This window comes from Lactuca sativa, chromosome 1 (genome assembly GCF_002870075.4).
Source record: "Lactuca sativa cultivar Salinas chromosome 1, Lsat_Salinas_v11, whole genome shotgun sequence".
NCBI lineage: Eukaryota > Viridiplantae > Streptophyta > Magnoliopsida > Asterales > Asteraceae > Lactuca > Lactuca sativa.
Window position 1 is genome coordinate 237,204,334 of NC_056623.2, and position 26,553 is coordinate 237,230,886.

Sequence of the window (26,553 nt, forward strand, 5' to 3'; positions counted from 1 at the left end):
TATATATATATATATATATATATATATATATATATATATATATATATATTTTAAAAGATAAAAATTATTTTAAAAATAAAAAATACGTAACTATAGTAATTTATATAATATGTTGTCTTATCCCATCCGAAATCAAAGGATTTCACCGAATCACCTTTTCCTGGAACTACATTGATACGTGGCCCACAATCAACAAAGGGTATTTCCGTAAACTTAACATCCGTCATGGAAGCCCTAAATTCATCCCCTATTCCCTTTATAAATAATCCCAATCCCACCACCATCGACGTTTGAAAATAGCAATAAGATGAGAGAGGAAACGAAGAAAAAGAAGAGCTGCGTGAGATCTAGAAGTTTGTCATCAAGAATTTTTGAGGATTGACGTTTGAAACAAAGGAGGAAGAATTAGTACCAAATATTCTTATTTTGGGGTTTGTAAAAAGGTTAGTTATTATATTTTTGATGATCAATTTGATTTCTATTGAGGTTTAGTTATTATCTTTTTGATAATATTGATTTATAAGATTAATATTGAAAGTTATTGGATTAGTATTGGTTTTGAAAACTAGATCTATGAAATAGTTGGATCTAATAGATTTAATTTGTTGTAAGTTAGATCATGAATAATATTCATTCTATCTTATTTTGGGTTATTTGTTATATTCTTCATAATAAATAACCCTAAAAAAGTCAAGTTAAATGACTATGAAATTCCTAATATCAACCATTTAAAAACTAACCCTAACATTATTGAATTCATTATAAAATTATAAATAACCCTAAAAATGTCAAGTTAAGCAGCAATGAAATTTTATATTTCAACCCCTTAAAACTAACCTTAACACTATTGAATTCATTATAGAAATATAAATAACTCTAAAAAATTAAGTTAAATCGAATGATATTTCACATCTCAACCACTTAAAACTAACTCTAATATTATTGAATTCATTGTATAATTTTACATTATAAAATTTTACATCTTAATCACTCAAAATGAACCCTAACACTATTTGTCATGATACATATTTATAGTATAATTCATTTACATATTTAATGTTTTAATTTGTATTATTTGTATTTTGATATTGTGTTTACATATTTCAAACTTATGATATGATTTATGAATTATAGTAATAAAAAGACATATCACAAGTTTTGTTAAAGTTAATATATATATATATATATATATATATATATATATATATATATATATATATATATTTGAAATATTATTTTGATATAATAGGTAGGAGATAATTTAAGTTTGCAAAAAGTAGTGCTCCATCATTGTGCAAAAAATGATGTTACATGTTAGAAATGGTGTAAAAAGATGTACTTTGGCATAATCACTAAATTGTTAGTGTTTCGGAATTTACCTATATTTGAACAATCTTTGGTCTGGGTGTGATGTAAGTTGTCATAATAGGTATGATTTATCTTTTTAGTTTGTTAAGCTTTTTGAGCATTCTCTCAAGATGGATTATACCTTGATTTACATCAACATGTGGTCTCTCGAATCAGGTAATCGTGATTTGTTTTTGTCGGTAATCGTGACTTGTTTTTGTCTGATACGGTATTACATGACAAAGTTTTATGTATCACGAACACGACAAATTTTTTCAGTAACATGAAAACGCATCAATTAAAACACGAAAAACGCAACAAAATAACCATTATTTTATATAATTCATATTTAATGATACATAATACCAAAAACACGATAAAAACATGCTATATTGTGTTAATTTCGTGATGAATTTTAAACACGACATCACATTGTTTTTTTTTCACTAGACAAAAACATGAACATGAATTCAAAATTCAGTTTCTTCTCAATTTCATTTCGTGGTCTTGTCGTTCGTTCCATCGATTGCCATCCTAAATTCTCACGACACATGACCTCTTAGGCCATTAATCTATGAGGATACTAGGCCATTTTGCAAACCCTTGTTTACTTGATTTAAATCACACAACTCATTCCACACCACCTAGGTGATATGGCATGTTTAATCGTACTCGTGCTACACCACCTAGGTGATATGGCTTGAATGAGGTTTGATCGGTTTGCTTTTTGTTTAAAACAAAAATCAAACTAAAAACGTTTGTTCCAAGCTTTTTTTTGTTTTACATGTTTGATTTTCTTTAGGGTTTTATTTTGGGTTTTAGGTTCCAATGAGTAAGCGATTATCGTTTATGTTTAATAGTTGTAAACTTATTTGTTTTGTTAATTTTTTCAACAAAAATAAAAGATCGTGAACTTCGAACATCAATTAAATATTTATATATCTTCTATAATAGAGATCAATATACTTCAGCCATATCCATTTGAAACTATTAATACAATACGTAATTTGTAATTTAAATATGATACTAAATTTAAAATACAAATCAAAATGTCAATAAACTTTAAAAGTTTTGTGTTTTTAATTAACCATAAAAAAATAATAGAACATAAAAAAAAATTACGTGATCCTAAGAGATATCAAGTGTTTACAAAACTTTTAAAGTTTATTGACATTTTGAAAATATAATAATAGTTAAAAATAATATTAAATCTTAAACTATATTTAATTTATTTGATGATATAACTATATGATGTGATCCTAAGAGATATCAAGTGTTTACAAAGGTGTCATTTCTTTTGAGTGATTAGGGCTTAAGTTTCGTAGTGGACAAAGATATCGTTTAAGAGTAGGATTTAGAGTGTATGTGTTTTTATGTTAGCCGGAGGTGATGGTGGGGTGGATGTGGATGTGGGCGAGAGGGGTCATTTATGTAATTATAAGATCTTTTAATAAAAAACAAATATATGAAAAATAAAAAAGTAAGGGTAAAAATGTAATTTCACTGTATTTAACCAGCTCTGTGGTTAGCGACTTACGTCTTGTTCCCGAGTTTTTATGTAAATTCATTAAAGGAAAGGGAAGGAAAATTTTGACAGAAAGAAAGGGAGGTGAAGGAAAATATTAATTATTCTATGTTTCCGAGTTCGAAGGAAATGAAAGGAAAATTTTTAGTTTTTGTGTCCCGAGTTAGGAGGAAAAAGAAAATAAAACTTAAAATTTTTCTTCCCCTCACTTTCTTCTCAAATCCGCTCAATTTGGAAGGAAAATATGACTCTAAAATCTTTTCCCTCCCCTCACTTTCCTTCCATTAATGAAACTCGGGAACACGATTTTCCTTCGACACCCCTCACTTTCCCTCCGTATCCTCTCATTTCTCTCCTTAAGTGGAACTCGGGAACAAAGCGTTAGGGACGATCCATGTAAATATCAAAAAAACACAAGCACCGAATTTGTCCATTTTGTCGAAATCAAACTTTATGTACCTATTACACTGTACCACATGGACCATTTTTGTATTTTCTCTTAGACGTAGTAAAAATATTGATAGTACTTTTTTATTTAACCTTCCACGTAATGGGCTGTGGACCTGATTTTGTGTGGACCATTTATTTGATGCACTTTATCATTTAATTAACTAAAATTATGATCAATGCTTAATACAAACGGGTTCAAACAAATTATGAATATCATAACAAAAAGTTGTAGCCATACGCCAGAGTTGATATTTGCACGTATTTAGAATTTTTGACAAGATTATCAAATAAATTGTTGTTATTTGGAAGCAATAGAGTAGACCTGGCAAACGTGTCGTGTCGTGTCGGATTCATGTCGTGTCAAGACAATAAACGGGTTGAAAGGGCTTGACCTTAACCCGATCTGTTTAATTATCGTGTCATGTCAACCCGTTTATTTTTGTGTCGGTTTCATGTTGGTTTCGGGTTAAGGTTTAAACCTTATAAATATGTTGTGTCATGTTGGGTTGAAATATTTTAAAGGTTGGAAAGTAGAGTTGTGGAGGCAAAAATGAAAAATTGAAACACTAGAGTTGTGAGATGAAATGAAAAAATTTATAGTAAGTCAAGAAGGAAAAATGAAAAAAGTTAAAGTTGGAGAGCAAAGAGATAGGTGGTGAAGATGACTAAAATTAAGTAACTTTGAAAATTTGAATATTACTTGTAATTCTTGAGTTTGGCTCATTATAAGTCTATAACATATAATATATTTATAAAAATATGAAATTTATAATAAATACTAACATATAATTAAACGGGTCATATTCGAGTCATCTTCGAGTCGAAAGTCTTGACCTTAACCCTACCCGTTTAATTACCGTGTCGTGTCGTGTCAACCCGTTTACATAAACGTGTCGAAGTCTCTGATACTAACCTGCTAATTTCGTGTCATGTCATGTTTTGCCAAGTCTACAATAGGAATTACGTTGAGATTTTCGATACATGTAATTAAATATATTAGTTATTATTTATATCATAGCCAACCCGTTTAAATAATAAATACTATATGTTTATTTATATTTATATTATAAAATTAAAAAGTAGCAAATGAAGATCTTAAAGTATTGAATGGTCCAACACAAAGTGAAAGTTGACTTGCTAGAAGCGAAAGTCGAGTTTATTAACAGTTAGGAGTTGAAAATAATGAAATTGTAGTTATGTGAGTGTTTTTTCTATACTTGATTCGGTTTGAGTTTGGAGAGTTGTTTTCATTTTCTTTGGTCTTATAACAAACATGTTACTTTGAAAAAACACAAAGCGATTAATTTTGAATACATCCAAAGCAACCCTTTATTTTTACTTGTATTACTATTAACTACAGTTTCTATTCCTAACCTCGAGCTCTAGTCATTTCGAGATATCAATAACACCACAATCACAAGCATAAAGTCTAGAAAGCCAAGTATGTATGTTGTTAGAACATTTACTGTAGTTGTTCTACTACTACTACCACTACTACTAAAAAGGCTTATTGCCCTACTAAGACTTCCGACTTCTGGCTAGTCGTTAATTCCTCAAAATCAGCAATGGCTTGACGCATAGCGTGCAGGATCATTTTCTTTACCTTCAACACAAACAAATATACTTTAAAATGCTATAAACTAAAAATAAAACTTTGTCAAAGTTTCACGACTTCAGTTCATGTCACATAAAAAAGAATTAAAACTCTTAAATAACATAAATAATAATAATGTATACCTCTAGTTTGTCTTCTCTAGCTTTGTGATTAATGGGCAGCTTACGGAACTCCTGTGTTAGTCGGATGCACTCTTGTATGTTCTCCGGAGAAACGAAGTCCACGGCGACTTTCGTACATGACTGTAATAAAAATGTTACATTATGATTTTAAAAACAATATATGTACAATATTGTACCCACTCAAAAAAATAATTGAAGGATTATAAAATATAAAAACAGAAAAGCTAAATTGGTGCCTAGTTTTGTGTGCATGGCCTCTGTTTACAATCTGTCGTTTGTGTGAAGCTACTAGTACACTTATTATTGTAGGCGTCAATCTTGAGAGACTGGTAGGGTGCCACCTAACGGGTTTTTGGGGATTCTATACGTTATCTTTTAGATGATTTAAATTGAAATTTGAAATTGGATTATAATATATTTTTTTGGGTTGGATATATTTATTAGTTTTCTTTTTTTATAAATATTTGTTTGTTTGGATGATTTATAACAAATCAAAATTGGTTGATTATTTCGCAAAACAGGTGGCGGTGACAGTGAGAGACGATGATGGAAACAGTGTTTTAGAAACTGGTTTGAACCGCCCGATGTTGAAACGGTGGGGTGTTAAACAACGATCGGTTTTATGCTAAGTTTTAAACTGAATTGAACCAGACGATGGTTTATTCAAAAATCGGGTTGAAACCAATGTGATAAAAAACTGATGAAAAAAATTGTTTGAATCGGTTTATTGAACTTTGATAAGCTTCGTCCATTAAAAAAAGTCAATTTCCGAAAAAAATTCAATAAGTCGATCAATAAGGTTATTTGGAATGTACACAACCCGCAAGCCAACACATACAATTGCTAGATGTAGATGTAGACCGACAATTGAACCGGTTATTAGACTGATTCAATTAAAAAAAATCGATTTTCAAAACATTCGATAGAAATATATACACTTTTTTACGTTTATAATTTTCTTTTTAATATTATACCGTATGTATTAATGCAGAAAAAGCATAACTATATACAAAAAAAATTAATTAAATATTATATTTACATTATTGTTTATATATATATATATATATATATATATATATATATATATATATATATATATATATATATATATATATATATATATATATATATATATATATAAAATAATGTAAATATAATATTTAATTAATTTTAAAAAAAAAAAACTATTATGAAAATCGACTCCAACTAATTACCCATAATTTTCTTTCTTGGAATTAAGTAATTAACACAATTTATCAAATATGCAAATTAAAATGATAAAATTCTTGTTGTTTTTCCATTTGTTTAACTAAATAGTTTATAAATAAACACAAAGAAGAAATATGATGTGTACTTTGAAAAAAACATACATAAATTTTTTAATAAACATTTCAAATAGATGATAAATGTTTAACTATTTAAATAAAAAATAACTTATGCATATGAAAAGAGTTTTAATGATATTTTTATGAGTAAATGGCAAAATTGGTAAAAATGCAGTTTGAGACGGCATGCTTAGTCAAAAATAAAAATATTGTGCAGATTTGGTCCCTTGAAAATTTAAAGGTATTTGAAAATATTATTTTGTCCTAATTTCCTTTTTCATTTTCTTTTATTTACTCTAAATATTTTTATAATTAAAAAATAAAACTCCTCATAACCCTAACCCTTTATCTTTTAAGATACCAACTCCTTTTCTCTCTCTATCTTCTCTTCCCTGCTGGAGCATCACCGTCATCAGCTATCGCCGGTCACCAATGTCTTGCCGGAAACCACCTCCATACTCGTCGGGAACCACTCTCAATGACGGAAACTACCAAAGACATCACCTACTCCAACCACCTTCACCAGCGCCATCAAGGATAGGTGTCAGCGGATCTGCAAATATCGCCACCGTTATCAAGGATACGTGTGAGCGGATCTGCAAATATCGTCACCGTTATCAAGGATAGGTGTGAGCGAATCTGCAAATACTACCACCAAAGACGACACCTACTCCAACCACCTTAACCAGCGCCATCTAGGATAAATGTCAGCGGATCTGCAAATATTGCCACCGTTATCAAGGATAGGTGTCAGCGGATCTGCAAATACTGCCACCGTTGGAACGTTGGCGATTCTTCGTCGGATCAAGAACTTCGATTCGTCGCCAGGATATGGAAAGCATATGGAACCTTGACGTTGTAACACGAGGAAGACAGTGGCGCTATAACTTAACGAATGTCGAAACCCTAGCATTATTTGGCGCCGACTCTGCCGGAGAAGAAACACACTATGATATGAACCTCTCTCCACCTCTACCTGAGATCTTAGATCAAAGGGCTAACCCATCGTCGTCATTTACTAAAGAGAGTGTGTTCATCCATTTTGTAGAATTGTTTGAAGGAGGTGGTAGACAACGATAGATCTTGACAGATCTATATGGAGGTAGGTAGTGATGAAACTGGAGGGAGGTGAACGAAAATAGATATAGACGGAGGTGGAGTTGAACAGAGACGATGGTTGACGATGGTTGCCAGGTGACCGACGACGGTGGAGAGAGAGAGAGAGAGAGAGAGAGAGAGAGAGAGAGTTGGTATCTTAAAAGATAAATAGGTGGGTAGGGTAGGTTATTAGGGATTTTATTTTCTTTCTTTAATTATAAAAGTAATTAAATAAATAAAAGAAAAAATCATGACAAAAGTCTTTTTGCTTTCTGAAAGACCAAATATGCACGATATTTTCATTTTTGGACTAACCATGTGTAAAAAAATAGTCTTAAACTGCATTTTTTGGTAAACCATAAGAACTAATTTTGTAATTTACTCTATTTTTATTAATTTGACATAGAAAAAATAAGTTTTACTAATGTAGATCTAGGTAGCTATAGTTAGCTCACGTGATGTTACATGATATGAAAATCAGAGAACAATTTCTAAAAAGGAAATCTCCAGAAAAATCCTATAATTTTATCCTAATTTACGAAAAAGTCTCAAAACTAAAATTTATTTACGAAAAATCATAAATTACCGGTAACAATGACGATTGACCCATTTTTACCGGTTACCGGTTTCATTACTTACATGTTTTATTAAAGTCTCAATATTTTACCATAACTTATGAATAAGTCCAAAACTAAAATTTAGTGATGAATTTGTCATTTTCTCCATGTAACATACGTTTTATCGGTTTCATTACTGACCTGGATTAAATGAATTGATGAGATGAATATCTTGGTTAAATAATGTTATGTTTACCATAAGACTTGATATCTTGATATGTTGTATATTTATTTGAAATATAAAATGCATCCAACAAAGACTGCATTAATTACATAAACTAGCAACAATTACGTCATTTTTTACGTTTATAAGAAATTTCAAACTGTCTACTTAATCTTATGTAAGCGAATATATCCATTTTATCAGACATCAACTCATTTCTTGCCCTTTTTTCCTAGAAACATATATTTTATTGGTTTCATTGTTGACCTAGATACATAGTCATAAATGACTCGATGATATCGACATCAAAATTTATAGTAAATGTAGCATTATATAACTCATCATATTCATCTTATCATCTAATTTAATGACTAGATGTCTAAATCAACAATAAAACCGATAAAATATATTACATAGAGAATGGCCAAATCATCACTAAATTTTAGTTTGACACTTATTCATAAATTATGGTAAAATAATGGGAATGAAACAGATAAGTAATGAAATGGGTTAACCGGAAAAAATGGGTCAAATTGCAATTTCTAATGGTAATTCATGCTTTTTCATAAACAAATTTTAGTTTAAGACTTTTTCGTAAATTATGATAAAATTTTAAGATTTTTCTAGAAATTTTCCTTCTAAAAAAATTAAAACTTTATCAAACTTTTTATTGTGGAAAAAATAAATTTTCTTTTAAAAAAAACACAAATCTAGAATTCTCGAAATTAAATAGTTAATTATTTTGTGGTAAATGTTGAAATTATTTTAATTTAGTGGTTCTATTGATGATTAAACCCGGCAATCGTGTAACACGTGTTAGACACGAATTTACATAACATATATTTGGTAAATACGAACATGACATAGATTGTAAAACATGTTTTGTGTATCAAACACGAACATGGAATGTAATTTATTTATATGATGTAACATGACACGAATAGACATGTTTTAACTATGTTACACGGATTTACACGAATTAAATGTGTCTATACGTGTCGCGTGTCAATACGAACACGCGACACGAATTTAACTCGCGTCTACGTTTAAAACTGGTAAATTCGTCTTTGACGCTCGTAAGACACCTTTCACAAATTCAAATTTTGTGTCGACACGAAGACACAAAACATGAATTTCTAAAACTCGTACACAAAAAACATGTGGCGTGTTCATGTTGTGTATAAAAGTGTCGGGTCTATTTGTGATGAATAGATTTTACAATTCTAAAAAAAGACTTTTCGATTCTTAGTTTGTCTGTGAAAGACAACCCTTTCTTCTTATGCTTTGTTTGCTCGTAAACCGCCCAATTCAACATGTCAATTTTTTTTAAAGAGAGAGTAGTGGATCAGCTTCATAAGCACATATCCCCCTCCGAGCATACATCCATTTACCATTGATATTCTTCGATTTACATCTCTCGTAATAACATACGAATGTCAGTGTATTAAGGTGTATGGTCTCCATATTCACTTCTTATGCACAAGTCCCTTTTCCATCTCCTTATTTTGCACCTCTATACACAATATGCATACTCCTTGTTTCTATTCTTGCTATCACAAGATCCATATGAGTGGAATTTATCAAGGTGGAAGTTTAGGGATTAGCTTTCTTATGTTGCAACTTGCATGTATCGCTTGGTTTTATAATTTTACTCGACCTCTTCTTAGTATCAACATGTCTCTAGTATCTGCTTTCACCGTTTGATGTTTCATATGTCGGAGATCATTCAATGCTCACAATATTAATTTTCATTTACTTATTTATTTTAGTTTTTTCTATGTCAAAGGTCATTTACAAAAGTAGTACCCTCGAATAGGGGATAGGGGCTTCGTTGCCTCCCATTTAGCCCTTTTCATGGATGGGATTGAGGTAATGTTGTTAGAGATTCATCAAACTTCATCCACCGCATCCACAGTCTTGTTATTTGGCGATTTGAATATGATGTCTCAAGTTAATCATTTTGAACATGACAAGGAAGTCAAAGCACACTTTGTGTGAGCACGTTATCACATGATAATAAGCAAAATTTGAAAATTCAAAGAAAAAAATTCATGAACAATTATTATTTAAAATACCATGTGATCGACAATAATCAAAGAAATTATGTGTTCTGTAAAAAAAACAAATAAAAATCATAAACCTTAATAAAAACCAAAAATGCTAAGCTATGAAGTCCTAAATGTAGGCAAATAGTTGCCTATGATGATGACATGATGTTCATCCCATCAATGTGTTTCCATGAAAAACTCGGGGGATCTATAACTAATGGGATGATAGTTACGCCCATTTAAAGTGTGCATGGTCCATGAACTTGTTAACTTGTTCTACATGATATTGCTTCTTCTTCGATGTTAAATGTTATAACCACAACATATTGCCATGGAACACATCAATGTCCTCGTCCTCATCCTTTATTATAATAACCACTCTTCAGTCGGTACACCACCTTGTTCACCATTAATGGTGGTTTCATCGTACACTCAATCTTCATGAGCTTATGTGGAACCTTATCTTGGATAACTCATTACTCATGATAGCTCATGAGCTTCTTTTATGTCACCATGATACACTTGGGATGTGTTATCAATCATAAACAAACATGGCTTTTTCTTTGTATATTCTTCTCTATATGTTTCCATTTTATACGTTAATCTCCATACATTTTCATTTGATTTGTGGGAGCAAGAAGTTAACTAGTGAGGAGTTTCAAAAGATTCCATAAAATAGTCTATATGGATGTCATAACATTCAAACTCTTCTTTCTTTATCACCTTTGTTCCTTTGAATGACATCCATGATGTCTAAGGCAATGTTTCTTTTTTACTTAATGGACTTAATGAGAATAAGACTTAATCAAACAAGTTATATATATGTTTTCTTTGACTTTGGCTATGTTTGGCAGACTAAATTAAAAACGAATTTTTACCAAACACGTTTTGGTAAACACTAACGGATATATATCGCAAATATAAAACGACAAAGAGACATTTAAATATACAATTAAAAACTAATGTTATAGTGTATAAAACAATATCAAGAATAGGGCAAAAAAATTAAGCTAAATTACATCACTTTGATATGTAGATTTAAGTTGCTTAAACAATGGTTTTTATGTTTGTTGTATAAAAATTAGTATATTATTGGTGGGTGTGTGTGTGTGTGTGTATATATATATATATATATATATATATATATATATATAGAGAGAGAGAGAGAGAGAGAGGTTCAAAAAAATTAAGCACTATTTCATTGGTAATCAAAGCTAAAAAGACTATTTTCAAAGAAAATTTTTACTTACTTTTTGTATATTTTTTTATATATCAATTGTATACAACACTTTAGAGCATAAAATAATGATAAGCTTCGACAATTTTTGTTTTTTTTTTAATAAAGCCCGGAAAAATTCAACATCATACATGAATGCATATTGTGCAAACACATAATGTTTTTCAAAAAAAACTTGAAGAGCATAAAATATGATGAAGTTTGGCACTTTTAATTAACTTTTTGAAAAAGATAGTCATAAAAGTAAAAAATAAACGCCATTAAGGGTAGTTTATATTAATATGTATTCAATATATGCTTTTAGTAAATGAGAAAAATGACAGAGTTGTTTTTGTTTCTGCATTTTTTTTAATGGTATTGAATTTGAATACTCGAAAATATTGTTCAAAGTCGGTTATGATTTTTTTTATTTTGTATTAAAAACTAGCACAATGTTACAAATGTTAAATTTATTTAATTAAGGGTAGAAAAGTTGTGGAAAAGACCCATAAGTTTATCAATAAACTATCTCAAATATTAAAACTAGCTTATAAGTTATTTTAGTTATTTCACTAAACACTTCATTGCAATAGGCTCAATAAACAAGTTAGCTTATTCGTGTCAAACACGACCTTAATATAGAAAGAATAACTTAATAGAGAAAATAATGAAAAGATGGTTCCACCCATTAAGTAATAACTTTCTATAGCATTTACAATTTCATGATAACCAAATAATACTTTCATGTGGATGCTCCACCCATTGTAATTTCATATCCAAGATATGTGTCAAACCTAAACCTTGTCATTAATGGCAATTGTCAAACCTAAACTTTGTCATTAATGGCAATTGTTCTATTGTCAATGCAAACTCGCAAGAGAAAATCAAGTATTTTGTAAGAGGATAGAAATTTGTTTTTTCATGAACTTGTACACTAAATGTACACTAAGGAGGTCTTTGGATACTTGCAAAACAACCAAATAAAAGCCTAATTGTATGTCGTATTCTAAGGACTTAATAGCGTTATGTCCACTTACCTACATACTCTTGGCATTGAATTTGTTGTTTCGACATGTCTATAGTTTTTGTGGATCATGATGTATTGATTGTAATAACTTGTCCCACATGGGTAGAAAGTAAGAACTATAAGTCCCTTATAAGCTTTAAGTTGTGGGCTATCTATAACTTTCACCATGGTTTAAAGTTGATCCAAAAGCTATTGGGCCATCTGCTACTTTAATTGTTGTGTGTGTTAGAAAATGATATCACATGAACCATAAGTAAGACTTCTAAGTGTTGATTATAAGTGTGGGCTTGAAATAGTTAAAGTAGAGGAGTTTGTCATTACTCGTCTCACATGAACCATAAGTAAGACTTGTAAGCCCTTGTAAGCCTTAAGTTGTGGGCTCCTAATAACTTTCACATTAGTTTCAAGTTGAACCATAAAGAGGTTACTAGCCTTAAGTTTGTAACAATCCATCCGACCTTAAGAACTATGAACTCCTTAATAGGCCCTATGTTGTGGGCTAGAAACACCTTTCACCGTGGTTTTAGGTTGATCAAAAGGTTATTGGGCTAGCCTATAACTAATGGGCTTAGGGTTTTACACATACTTTCATTGCTGCACTACATTCCTTATGCTAAAAAGCATTCACTTTCGGCACAAACAATGACAAAAGATTCTAATAATGTGTGTGTGTGTGTGAGAGAGAGAGAGAGGGGGGGGGGGGGGGGGGGGGGGGGGGGAAGGGAGTGGATTTACCTTGAGATTTCGCACTTGGTGTGGACACCCAGCAGGAATAAAAACCGCCTCTCCCAGCTTTTGTTCAAAGGTCCATGGTTCTATACCTAAAAAGATTGACAATCATTTCATTCATGAGTTGCAGTTTATGGGCATGTATATATGAAATAGGAAAATACCAACCATATTCCTGCTTTAGCCTCTTTTTATGCTCCATTGTCAAGTAAAATGTTTGATCATGAATCGGGTGATAAACCTACACATGTTAGTTGTCAAACAATTGAAGAATTACAGAAAAAAAAAATTAATAATAACAATTAGAAAATTGAAAGTAGATTTACCTGATCAACAGGACAACAATATGTATGTCGAAATTCTTTTGAGTACTTCAATAAATATTCATGTAACTTTGGAACATCTTGTCTTCGAAAGATGTCCCAGAGAGCACTACCTGTTTCTTCTTCTTCTTCTTTTGGAGAGGTTTTATCCAGTGGAACTCCACTAGGTTGAATCATTTCGTTTGTGCTTATGAGAATTTCCTTAGAGTCTTGTTCCTCATTTGAAGAATGTTCAGAAACTGTCATGGTGTTCTCTCTTATATTCTGGTACCAGTGTCTTTTCTTTAACTCTTTAATTGCAAGCTTTTGAGCATCACTTATTGATACTTCAGCTGTGTGTGTCAAAATATTCACCTACAATGTAATAATGGAATCATTTATTACACTTTGCTTGCCATGCAATGCAAGAATAGAATAAAGAATTCTTTAGTTAAAAAAAGAAAAATGAAAGAGAAAGTAAGAAGTAAGAAAAGAGATGGATGATGATACATACAGCATCTGACATGTCACAATGAAGCTTAGTAACAGAATCCCCTCTTCCAAGTTCTTGAAGCATTCCATATGCAATATATGTCTTTGGACCCAAATCAGGTTTTAATACCCCTGGTGGTAATTTCACAGCAAGATTCAGAAAACCTGCTCTTGGATCAGTATATAGTTGGAAAGGCAACATGCTTATGAATTCATCACAATGACGTGGCAAAAGGTCTTCAAACTTATCAGATGGGGGCCAATCCTTCAGCTTTAGCATCTCTGGCCATGAATTCACATATTGCCTTCCTTCTGTATAACCCTTGAAAAATCTCCTAGTACTGATTTCAACCTGTTATGTTAATTTAAATTACAACAGCTTAGGACACTCTCATCCTACAATTTTCTTCAAACATTATATTATATTATATTTATATTATTGGACATTAACTCTTGATAATTACCTCACAACCAGCTAAGCAATCTATAGCCTTCACTTGTGACATCTTGGAACTGACATTTGGATCCACATGTTCACATAATGCACGCCACATCACCAATGGCTCCCAGCTTAAACCAGGTGTCTGTTCCAACACTTTCTTCACAATTATCGGTTCACCTTTACTCCAATGGTAACGAAATCGAATCAGCTCTTCACCCTTAAGGCCTTGTTGAAAAGCAGGACAATATAAGTAGTTATCATCTGATTCTGATTCTTTTCTGTTGGCTGCTTTCATGTATAAATCAGCACGAAATATAAGAGAATTTGTATTTGATACGATATTTTGTTGGTTGTTTCTGAATTTGTTCAATATAAGCTTTGCTTTTGCTTCTAAATTTGAAATCCAGTCCTTTGGTAAGATCCGTTTGAGCTGTAACATACTCTCATTGCATCCACCCAATTCTTTTGGAGGACAAATTATATTCCCATTATTTTCTGCTACCCATTTGATCATGGAATTAGATTCGGTAGTTGGTAAATTTTCATGGAAAGAAACCTGTAGAGGTTCACCCCCGTGAATGTAATCAAAACCCTTATCAGTGTACCCAAAGTCAACTTTTCTTTGACCAACAAGATTGTTGTTTCGTATCTCGTGACAGCAGTTAAGACATAGCTCGTATAAGCATTTTGGACAGCTTCGATGAAAATCAGTGATTGATGTTGAACAGTGGTTGCTGTTCGATTGAAATAAATGTTTATTTAGTTATATGATTAAACAATGCATAAAGTATATATATTATATTTAACAGATGATTACCAATAGACACGTTCTTCATTTAGACAGCTTGTCTGCTCTACTGAAATTGAAGACTCTGATACCCCTGCAAATCAAAAGAATCATCTTAACTTAATTATATAAGCTTTTAGTGAAATGGAAATGAGCAGGTTATTTCCTCCATTTGCTTTCAAATAAAAACCTTGAACAAACGCTTCCATGGTTATCTCCTCCATTTGCTCTTCGCGAATTTGTTTCAGAAAAGGGAGGAGTGAGTTAATTAGATAGTGAAGATGCTCAATCTTCTCATCATCTGTGAGATCCATGTTTGGCATCTGTTGTTTTTTGGGAAGTGTAATGAAAAAGATTGTTAGAACAGATGATGTTCTAATGACATTTTTCCATTTGCAGAAGACATATCAAACCTTAATATTTGAGTGTAAGCACAAGTTGCAGTTGCAGTTTCCACGACAAAAAGGGCATAATTCTGCAACCTCTTCTTCTGACAAATCAGGATACCTGTCAAGAAAAATAAACCCATTGAAAAACTCTATTCAACATAGACAAATAATGATTAACACTTCAAAAAGGGGAGTTACCATTGTTTGATGCACTGAATACAGTATAATGTTTCACAACATTTAGTACAGGGAACAACATACTTTCTATCATTTCTCTTGCATTGATGACATTTCAACTGTTCCTTTCCTTTTCTCTGCTCCTGTTTGGTAGATTATAGATGAATATAAGAAAGAAAAAAAAAACATACCAAAAGTGTGTATAGCAAGAATCAAAGAGAGTATTTATACCTTGATGTTGTCAGCAGTAGTTGTAATGTGATCTGATGAAGCAGAACTACAATCTCCAGTGTCCCTCATTCTTCTTTTTGTTATTGTATCACTAGAACTACTGCTTTTACTAGGAGTAGATTTCACAAAAGACATCTGTTTTTTGTCTTCAATGAAATCAATATCGTTTTCTAATTTCACTTTTTTCAAAGTTTCTTTTGTCTTGACATCTTTCAACTCATGATGATGTGTTAGTGTCAACAATACATTTTCATCTTCATTACCCTCATCATCAACAACATAATCATCATCATCGTCATCACCAAAATCATCATCTTCTTCTTCTTTTACTACTATATCATCTTCTTCATCTTCCCACACCCCAAAGAAAAAACCATTTTCAAAAATTTTGTTTCTAGCAGAAGCAGCACGACGATTTCTCATTACTCGTTCATGATGAGGGGTATTGTTAACATCATTTTGTTTGGTGTCCTTGATTTCCTCTTCCTTTTCCTCCTGCTTTTCGTTGGACTTTTCTTTCTTGTTTGAATCATCTTTGATTTTCTTGGAGGTTGGTTTTTCAGTTGAAGCTCTGCAATCTTTAGCCTGATTTCTTTTACATTTTGAAGGGTTTGATCTCCTTAGTGATGAAATCAGACTGTTTGAATCATCTTTGATTTTCTTGGAGGTTGGTTTCTCATTTGAAGCTCTGCAATCTTTAGTCTGATTTCTTTTACATTTTGAAGAGTTTGATCTCCTTAGTGATGAAATCAGAGTGGAGTCATCATCGTCATCATCATCATCTTCTTCCTCATTATAATCCTCATCAGAGTCACTGACATCATTTTCAACATCCATCTCCATTTTCTTGCTTATTGAGCGTTTTGGTATCTCATACAAGCCTTCAACTCCAGGAATTTCCATTGTCTTGACTGGATTATTCCTTTTTGGTGTTAAGACCTTCTTGGTTTGCAAATTTGGGTCTTTCTCTTCAGGATCACTAGAAAAACGTATGTTGCCACAACTGTTGTGCTTTGCCCTGATCATCTCATAACTAGAGTAGTTAGTTTCTGTAGTGAACATTTCTTTCTGGTTAGGATTTTCTGCCATTTTCTTTAAAAATAATTTTCGGTCACCCCTTCTCTTATAACTAGCAAACTGTGGATCCTTTCTCTTTGTTCCACGCCTAAGAACACTGGTTGAGGCTTTTTGTCCTGTATTCATTTCTTTACCAGAAAATCTACTTGCTTGATTTTCCTTTTGAATCAGTGTCTCCATCTTCACTGCAAACACATAAATAATAGAGATCTGTTAGGAAAAACAGGACCTTTAGCACTGGTTAACCCAACATATGAATGAAAAACCCTATCAATTTTGTATGCATGCATCATCAGACAAAGAGACCCCATGGGAATAAGAAATAAGCAAAGATATCTTGGGGCCTAGAGATACAATATATTGACCCTTCACGCTAAATCTGAACAGGGATAGACACCTTGTGGTTTTGAGCTGCTAGAGCCATGACTTGATATTTTATAGAAAACTTCATTAACAATGCGATGTATAATCCTTTAGCCATGATTCGTGATCTCATTTGATATGCATACAAAAGTCAATGTGTGTGTGTGTGTTTATGGATGAACAATAATGAATTTGTGTAAGCTTCAGGTAATATTGTCTTCGAGTTAGTTTCTGATCCATGTCAGCTGGATCATGAACTTCTCTAGAGAAAGTCCAGCAAAATTATCACTCTAGGTGTGGTTTCTCGATTCTTTCAGAAAGAAATGCTTCAAGAAAAAATGGTCAGCTACAAACTAAGGAAGAACAAAAAGAGCAAATTCCAAAGAATGATACAAAACGCAATCGCAGAGAAGGAGCTTTAAACCTAAAAATATGATGGTTGACCCGAGTCAACTTCCCGAGTCAACAAATCCATCAGCTCCAATGTACATAAATTCACACGCGATCTCCCAACTCATACGTTCAATCACTGGAATTTCAACACTAATTCAGCCTGCAGTCACCTTCTCCATCCAATTAATTCCAGATTCTTCACCTATACGTGTTGTCTAACCGAATGTGTGAACAAAATTTCTCGCATTTATTTAAGTATAATCTGGAAAATATAACAAAAAGGAAAACCAAATTCTAGCTAGACGAATCTTAAAACAATAACCATGAAATTCACTCACCGAATTCGTAAAATCCAGTAGTATTGAGCGATCGAAATCACGAAAAAAGGAAAATCATCTATAGAAGAAACAATAGTGCGATCGGATGTCTGGAAGAGGAGATTGTTGGGAAAAGGGGTAGGCGTTAGGTCAAAAATGAAAAACGAAACTCACATGGATGGATGGAGAGAGAGAGAGAGAGAGAGAGAGAGAGAACCAATTCTCTCGTCGTAATCTTTGTATTTATTGAGAGAGAGATATATACAGAGAGGGGAAATCCATATTGATGATGGTAGAGTCCGCCGTTTCCAACCCATATTACTAGCATTTTTTCTCCTTCCCACTGGCCTGCACCATTTTTTTTCTTTGAGTAAATTACACGAATGGTCCCTGTGGTTTTGGTTAATTTGTACGTTTGGTCTTTAACTTTTTTTTAACTCGGAAGATCCCTACTGTTTGTTTTTATTGTGCGTTTGGTTCCTGTCTTACCTAAAAAGACTATTTTTCCTTTGATTTTTTAATTTATTTAAATAAACACACATCAACCTCATATCCACCTTACATTACATTACATTACCTACCTCATCTTATTTAAATAAATTAAAAAATCAAAGGCAAAATAGTTCTTTTAGATAAGATAGGGATCAAGCGCGCAACAAAGACAAACAGTATGGACCTTCCGAGTTTAAAAAATAAATTAGGGACCAAACATGCAAATTACCCCAAATCATAGGGAACATTCGTGTAATTTACTCTTTTTCTTTTATAAAACCGTTAACACGTTCACCCACTAAATCATATTTACTTTAAAACGAGTTTTTTGGTTCATTAAAGCTTGAAATTATTAGACTTTTTTCATTTGTGACATTTTATATGTAAAATTAATCGTCATGTAGACGTTGAGTGAGACTTTTGTTGATATGTGTAACGCTCGTTTCAGGTATCAATTACTTTTAAGGATTTTAGGGTTTTAGATTGGAACTCGACGAGTTGGGGAGCTCCAACTCGTTGAGTAGAGATCATTTTGGACGCGGGATTTAGGATCTAGTCGGCGAGTAGACACTGTAAAGCGAAACCCTAATTTCCAGGGGGTTGTGCCTATATAAAAAAGTTATGGCTCGTTGTGGCCTCCCTCGTCGTCTTTACAACCCAAAGAAACCCTAATCTGAGCCTTGTGTGAGAGCCTTTGAGAGTGATTTTGGTGTGATTGTAAAGGGATTTTGTCACACCCCAAAACCAAGAACGGCGGAAACGTTCTAGGGCAGAGGACGTCATGTATGTATCACAACAATGTAAAGTAGTAAACAAGCAACAACATCATCCATTTCGTTAATAGAATAATTCTGCTTACAAGTGTGTTCTTTCATTGTAACGCCCCGGTTATTTAAATAAAATAACAAATGAAAGTCCCGGACTAATTGGTGAAGAATTTAGAAGTTGGAGGTTAAAAGAGTAAGTTATGGATTTAATTTGAAAAGGGTTTCAGAAATCAGGGTACGTTTGGTAATTAATGGACTTACTTTTGAAAGATGTTGGAAGTTAAGGGCTTATGGGTAATTTCAGGACCTATTATGAAAGGAATTTTGGAGTCAGGGGCGAAAAGGGTAAATTTATGAGTTGAATTGAAAAAGATTATGGGAGGAGGGGCTAGTATTGACAAAATGGTCAAATGTTTGGATGAGACACGGGTTAAGACCCGGTGCTCATTCTTTCCCGCTTCATGAAGAGAAGTCGAGTAACCCTAACCCTAAGGAATGAGAGGCAGCCATCACCCCCTATCTTCCTTGCTCCAGCCGTCATCACCGGCCTTCCCTTGTTTCTCCGATCACGAGCCACCTGGTGTGTTGAGCACCGCCACAACCCGCTGCTGGTGAGGTCACGAACAGCCAAGGTAGGACCGTCGAAGGCCGAGTACTGAGAGCTGTTGTCGTTGGTTCCGTTCCGACCACCGCCGCTGTTGGGATCGTTCCAACAGCCGCTGAGCCGCCTCTCCGTGTTTCTTTCTTCTTCTTCTATTACTCAGTCAGCCATGTCGCCGGTATCGTCAGGATGTGACACCGCCATGGTCGTGGTGGGGTACTGTCGTCAACTGTCGCCACTCCGCCGTCGCTAGTGGCTTTCATTCAGCGATCTCCGCCGCCATCTCCGGCCTTTAGCGTCGTTGATGTCGATTCCGTCGATGAAGTGTTTCACTGATTCAAGGGTTCGGCCTACTAGAGTGTGTTGCTACGAGATTGGGAGCCAAAAAGGAACCAGTGCCACCACCGTGAGGTGGTGGCTGTCAGCGTGAATCAATTGTTGTCGTCGCCGTATGCCACCAAGGGGAGGTGGCTGAGTTCGTTTTGCAAGCAGAAATTGTATGTGTGTGTGTTTATTGCAGTTTAGTGGTGTTTGGGTGTTTAGTCTAGCCGGATATAGCAAGGAAGCCACTACCACCACCATGAGGTGGTGGTTGCCGCCAAGCGCCACCGCAGGCCACCATGGTGTGGTTGGGTGTGTGTGTATTAGTTAGTGTGTGTGTGTTAGTGAGTGTGTGTATTTTGGATTAAAGCCTTGTAATTGTAATTAGCAAATTGAATAATGAAAAGAATCATAACCACCACCGTAAGGTGGTGGCCGCTACCTCGAACCGCCATTGACCACCACTACCCGAGGTGGTAGTGGGTGGTGCCCCTCTAGCAAACCCCTAATGGGCTTAGAGATTGGTTTTGGGCCTATTGGGCCATGTTTGGATGGAAAACCCTAATTATGAGTATTGGGCCTTAGACTAATTGGGTCACTTGTGGGCCATTGGGATTGGATTGTGAATTAAGCCCAAACTATTCCATGCCATTTATCTAGTAGATTAAAGGACTTAATGGATTAATTCCTTAATGGGATAATTGAGAAAATACTAATATTTGAGAGATTATCAGCACGCACACGAGAATTATTTAATAAGTGAATATTAAATAATAATCATTGACAGAAATTAATCTAAGCAATAAAGGACTTAATGGATTAAGTCCCTAGTGTGTTAAGTCCTTAGTGGGTTAAGTAAGAAACACTTAACCCTAGTTATCATTTGATGTGAAACCCTAATTTCACTTGGGCTTTGTGTTGGGCCATCCGAGAATAATTAAATGGACTAGAGTAATTAGTTGGGCTTTAGAGTAAGGCCCATATGAAGGATTGGGCCCAATTTGGAAAATTGGGCCATAGTTGGGGCCTAGATGGTTGTATGATATTGGGCCCTAGAATGATACATGTTGGACTGGACTGATCAATTGGGCCTTAAGGGAAGTCCATGTAGAGGTTTGGGCCCAATTTGGAAAATTGGGCCATATGTTGGGCTTTGATCCCTAGTTGACTTTGGGCCTATGGATTGGGCCTTGGGCTTGGGTAAGCCAAGCTAGGGGTAATGTAGTAATTATCCAAAGCATGTATTTTTAGTTACCTGTTAGAACCCAATTATTAATTGGGTGTTATTTGGTGTTGACAGTTCCGGAATCTATCAGCTAGCAGCTGGGGTGGAGTCTGCGGGACTTCAGCAGTGTGGGATTGTGTCTACGAGACTTCAGCAGTGTGAGGTGAGTTTCCTTCCAGTAGGAATGGGTCTACGGCCACAATGCCGGCCCGTTCAGTTAGCAGTAGTTCCGGACTTCGGTCCGATGCAGTAGTTAGAGTGCTTGATGTCTTTGTGATTCAAGCATGTTTTGTGTTATGTGTTCCGGACTCTGTTCCGATGCAGTATGCAGTATATGTATTCATGCTAGTTGATATGTTTATGCTATGTTATGTTCAGTCAGTTCCGGACTTCGGTCCGATGCAGTTAGTTTCGGACTTCGGTCCGATGCAGAGGGCAAGGCCCTGGTTAGTTCCGGACTCCGGTCCAATGCAGTTTCCGTACTTCGGTCCGATGCAGTTTCCGGACTTCGGTCCGATGCAGAGGGCAAGGCCCTGGTTAGTTTCCGGACTTCGGTCCGATGCAGTGGGCAAGGCCCAGTAGATGCTTTATATGTTATTGTATGGTATGTGGTAGTTTGGGGGAGCTCACTAAGCTTCGTGCTTACGGTTTTCAGTTTTGGTTTCAGGTAGTCAGTTTTCAAAAGAGGAGCTCGGAAAGATTGCAGTGCACACACCATTTGTTCAGCCTGGGATGTTTATACTCTGATATATTTGACAGTTGTTAAGATATTTTGAGATACATTCTTTATGATTCTTATATGACGATTGATGAATATGGTTTTATTACTAATTTTAAACGAAATTTTCAGACTGTATTTTTGGGATGTTTCAAGTTGGTATCAGAGCCTTGGTTTGAGGGATTCGGACACACTTTCGGGTGTGTTTGAACTCAAACTAAGGAAGTGATATAAAGTTTTCAAGAGAAAAACCATGGTTACAAAAGAATTTTGAGAAAAGAAAACAATTTTAGAAAAAGTATAAAGAAAAGAGTTTTAGAAAAAGTGAAAGGAGTTTTGAAAAGAGAAAAGGGTGTGGTGCATGCAATCAGCCGAGCTCAAGTAAGTACTCCCAAATTACCCATACAAGTTTATGTTATGATTATCAATTTCAGCTTCAGTCTCAGTAGAACAGCGTGCTAGTATAGAACTAAGGATCTAGGAGGATGCCTTATGTGCCTGATTTATGTGTTTCAGCTTATGAGAATTGTGTGCTAGTATTGATTAGACAGTAGTAGGATAGCCTGTTTAGATTATGCCTGATAGTATGAGCTTAACATTGTATGCTAGTACAATTTCTTGTTATGAGAATAGATTGCTTGAGTAGTTTCCCTTTGTCTGAATGTTGCTTGCTTTGTGCTTTGTGGGACTTTGAGTGATGGGAGTTAGCTATTAGGTGGATACGTTAAGTCACATGCAATCAGGGTTGAATAATCTTAGAGGATTGGATTTGACCCTATTGCGTAGCTCTTGTCTGAGTCCTAACCGTTATAGGGATGAGTCCCTTACTCGAAGGATCATCTGAGCCTCGTTGCATGTGATGGTATCCATGTGGTGGCTAATTGGCATTATGAAGGGACTTTCAGCAGCTGAGGACTGGTTTGGATGAGTCAGAAGTTTCCCTAGGGCGAGCCTAGGATGAGAGCAGCAGAGATTAGTAGTAGTAGAAGTGACTTGGTGGAGTCAAGGCAGTTCTTGAGGAAAGTACGGATAGATGTGGAAGGTGGTATGGGCCCGTACTACTGAAAGTAGAGGATCCGTACTCGAATCAAGGAAGGCTGAGATGAATCCAAAGAACTTGTAGTGTGTGAGATCCCTCGAGTTTGGATGAGTATTGTGATGTTAGTGATGACATGTTGCCGAGTATAGTAACGCTACGTGGTAGACCAGATGGTAGTTCTGGTGTCGATAGGGGATCAGGCTCGGACTCTGGAGCCGGGCAGATTGATGATAAGATGAGAGAGTTCATTTCATCTGAGAATTTTGCACCGTATCATTGACCAAACTCCTGTGATCCTCAGTGTGATCAAGGAGGGCATTATAGAGATTTGTGATGAGAGGTCGAGTGCATTCTGCACTGAGATAGCAGTCATGATAGAGACCTGTAAGTTGATGTTTCAGGAATTCCGAGTTTGTGAGGCTTCAGATTGTCATGGGGGTTAGGGACCCCATTGTTAGCAGTAGATGGTTGGCGGATGTTACCAACGCTTTGCGTACCAGACATTGTCTCGAAAGGAGACAAGATCTGACTTACTTCCTGTCTCTTGAGGGATAGAGCACGGGACTGATAGGAAGAGGTTGGTAGTGAGTTGAGGGATGATGTGGTTGATGTTATGTCATGGGATTACTTCCAGACCAGATTCTGGGCAGAGTGTGCCCAGACGATTGGGGCGCAGTAGTTGGCGCAAGAGTTGTTAGATCTCCACCAGAAGACTGAGACTGTGGCAGAGATCACTGCCAAGCCTCGGGAAAGAGCTTATATGGTACCACGGTATGCAGCAGATGAGGAAATGAAGAAGGTAAGTTATCAGAACATACTGTAGAATGATAGTAGGGAGATTGTGAGTATCTCGGAGTGCAAGACCCTGAATGATATGACTTCTAGAGCTCGAGAGCGGGATATGGACTTGGAGCACATTGGTAGAGGGAACCAAATCAGTTGCTTATAGTGAGGGGTATCGGGAGGAGACCGTAGATTTCAGATTAGCTTTCGAGAGACCAGCGGGACCAGATTCGGTGCAATACTTGTGGGACTGGGAAGTACAATGTCATCTTGGTTTATTCCAAGGCTGAGGAGCATCACGAGAAGCACCTGAGGGAGGTGCTAGAGATTTTGAGGAGGGAGAGAATTTTTGCAAGGTTCTCTAATTATGAGTTCTGGTTGCACGGGGTGCAATTTCTTGGGCACCTTGTCAATCAGAAGGATATTCTAGTCGATCCGGCCAAGATAGAGGCCGTGATGCAGAGGAGAATTCCGTGGTCTCCAACTGAGATTCGGAGCTTCCTGGGTTTAACATGTTATTACCGGAGATTTATTTGGATTTTTAGAAGTTGTGTGATCTTTTAGATTAGCTAGTGTTGAAACACTAGCAATGGTAAGTGTGGTTTCTAGCAGATTGGTCATGGGTGGCGAGAAGGATTGGGAATTCTTCCAGTTTTGTGTGTTGTAGGGAATTAGCTGAATCAAAGTGGGGGAGAATCACCCAAGGATTCAGAAGCAGGAGCAGTTTTGAGACTAGGATAAGTTTCGCATCCTTATTGGGAAGGAAGATAGCTCAAGCGGTTGTATGGTTTGAGGATAGTGTGAGATGGAAGTTCGGAAAAGCTTGCCAATAAGGAGATCGCGTTCCCGTGATGTTACTAACAAGCCTTAGGGAATCAGGTTTGGGATTCCAGTTATGACACAAGTTCAGCTGATAGCGGGGCAAGCGCGTGTTCGATCCAGTATTAGAGTGTTGTAAGCCTACGGGTGTAGCCGTAGCATTCACTAGCAGTCAGATAGCATCAGAGTGTTGTAAGTCTGCGGGTGTAGTCGTAGCATTCACTAGCAGTCAGATAGCATCAGAGTGTTGTAAGTCTGCAAGTGTAGCTGTAGCATTCACTAGCAGTCAGATAGTATCAGAGTGTTGTAAGTCTCCGGGTGTAGCCGTAGCATTCACTAGCAGTCAGATAGTATTAGAGTGTTGTAAGTCTGCGGGTGTAGCCGTAGCATTCACAAGATTAGCAGATAGTACTAGAGTGATGTGAGTCTGTGGGTGTAGCCGCAGCCTTCACTAGGTTGGTAGATAACATGAGTGCGTTGTTAGGATGCAGAAAGAACAGTAGTACCCACCAGTTCGGGTGTAGCAGTGAGGAAATGGAAATCCACAGATTGGATTTCGGAATTTCCCAGACGGATGAGACCTGTTTAAGCCAGTGATAAGATTGTAGAAGTGCCACTATAGAGATGAGAGCAAGGAAGCAGTGGACTGCTTAAGGTCATTTATGACATAAGGCTACAATTGGTGCTGTAGCAATCGCGTTTAGCTTTGGGCTTGGTGACGTCAGGATTCGACGCATGGAACCAATCAGTTAGAGCAGAAGGCCGTTAGGGCCATAGTGTCAGGATAACTAGTAGCAGCTAGATCCATAGAAGGATTTCGTCCAGAATTCGTGCGAGGCGGCTAAGTAGGGAGTCCTTTGACTCTGCAGTTGGGCTGGAACCCGATATTTTAGATGATTGGCGGAAAATTGAGACCAGGTAGGTCTCGGTAGATGTCAGGAAGCAGCCACGTGGCAGCATATAGTTACAGGCAATTCAATGATTCAGGCAGTTCAGTGTTCAAACAATTCAGTGTTCCGAGCAGTTCAGTGTTCAGATAGTTCAGTGCTTTGAGCAGTTCAGTGTTCAGACAATTCAGTGTTTCAGGCAGTTCAGTGTTCAGGTAGTTCAGTGTTCAGACAATTCAGTGTTTCAGGCAGTTCAGTGTTCAGGTAGTTCAGTGTTCAGAAAGTTTAGTGTTTCAGGCAATTACAACTTTTGGGCAATGTTAGTAATTGTGCCCTAAGTTGCAAGTACAGACAGGATAGTTGGTTTAATGGGAAGTGACAAGTCACCCTCAACGAGATTATCGGAGCATTGGCCAAGTATAAGTGAATCATAGGGATAAGTAGATCTGAAATTCAGTTTTCTAGTAGGAGCCTTGAGTTATCAGGAGATGAGCAGGCAGTTGAGAGACAAGTGGATTAGATTCAACAATAGTGATTTAGTAAGAGTGGTCTATCGGGGATTCAGACCATCCCGAGACAGTAGTATTCAGATGAAGGAGGTGTGAACTTTTCGTGAGGAATTAGTTCGCCTGCAAATATTAGGGCTTTG

The 26,553-nt window shown here is 35.5% G+C and overlaps 1 protein-coding gene and 1 long non-coding RNA gene across 4 annotated transcripts; one reads left to right on the plus strand and one right to left on the minus strand.

Annotated features, from left to right (window-relative positions):
• The first annotated feature begins 145 nt into the window (after window positions 1-145).
• Window positions 146-5,837, plus strand: LOC122194757 (uncharacterized). The gene is made up of 2 exons (XR_006184556.1): window positions 146-443; window positions 5,581-5,837. It is a non-coding gene; the product is annotated as an uncharacterized LOC122194757 (long non-coding RNA).
• Window positions 4,623-18,547, minus strand: LOC111899281 (lysine-specific demethylase JMJ29). 3 transcript variants are annotated; one of them, XM_042895970.2, is made up of 14 exons: window positions 18,274-18,547; window positions 17,967-18,137; window positions 16,103-17,364; window positions 15,893-16,014; window positions 15,719-15,812; window positions 15,496-15,628; window positions 15,336-15,399; window positions 14,541-15,252; window positions 14,099-14,428; window positions 13,609-13,959; window positions 13,451-13,523; window positions 13,289-13,374; window positions 5,060-5,179; window positions 4,623-4,925 (listed from the first exon to the last, which is right to left on the minus strand). In XM_042895970.2, exons 3-14 carry the CDS (start codon window positions 17,357-17,359, stop codon window positions 4,830-4,832), a joined length of 3,438 nt encoding a protein of 1,145 aa, XP_042751904.1. In that variant the 5' UTR covers window positions 17,360-17,364; window positions 17,967-18,137; window positions 18,274-18,547; the 3' UTR covers window positions 4,623-4,829. The 3 variants fall into 3 exon arrangements, with proteins under 3 accessions (XP_042751904.1, XP_042751905.1, XP_042751902.1); XM_042895971.2 differs by having other exon boundaries at window positions 17,967-18,150; XM_042895968.2 differs by lacking the exon at window positions 17,967-18,137.
• Window positions 18,548-26,553: the final 8,006 nt, after the last annotated feature.

Coding starts and splice junctions, on each gene's coding strand:
- LOC111899281 (XM_042895968.2), bottom strand. CDS start 17,359: ATGGAGACACTGATTCAAAAGGAAAATCAAGCAAGTAGATTTTCTGGT. Junction 15,400..15,495: donor CATGGAAGCGTTTGTTCAAG/GTTTTTATTTGA, acceptor TTTGATTTGCAG/GGGTATCAGAGTCTTCAATT. Junction 13,524..13,608: donor ATTGTTGTCCTGTTGATCAG/GTAAATCTACTT, acceptor TAACATGTGTAG/GTTTATCACCCGATTCATGA.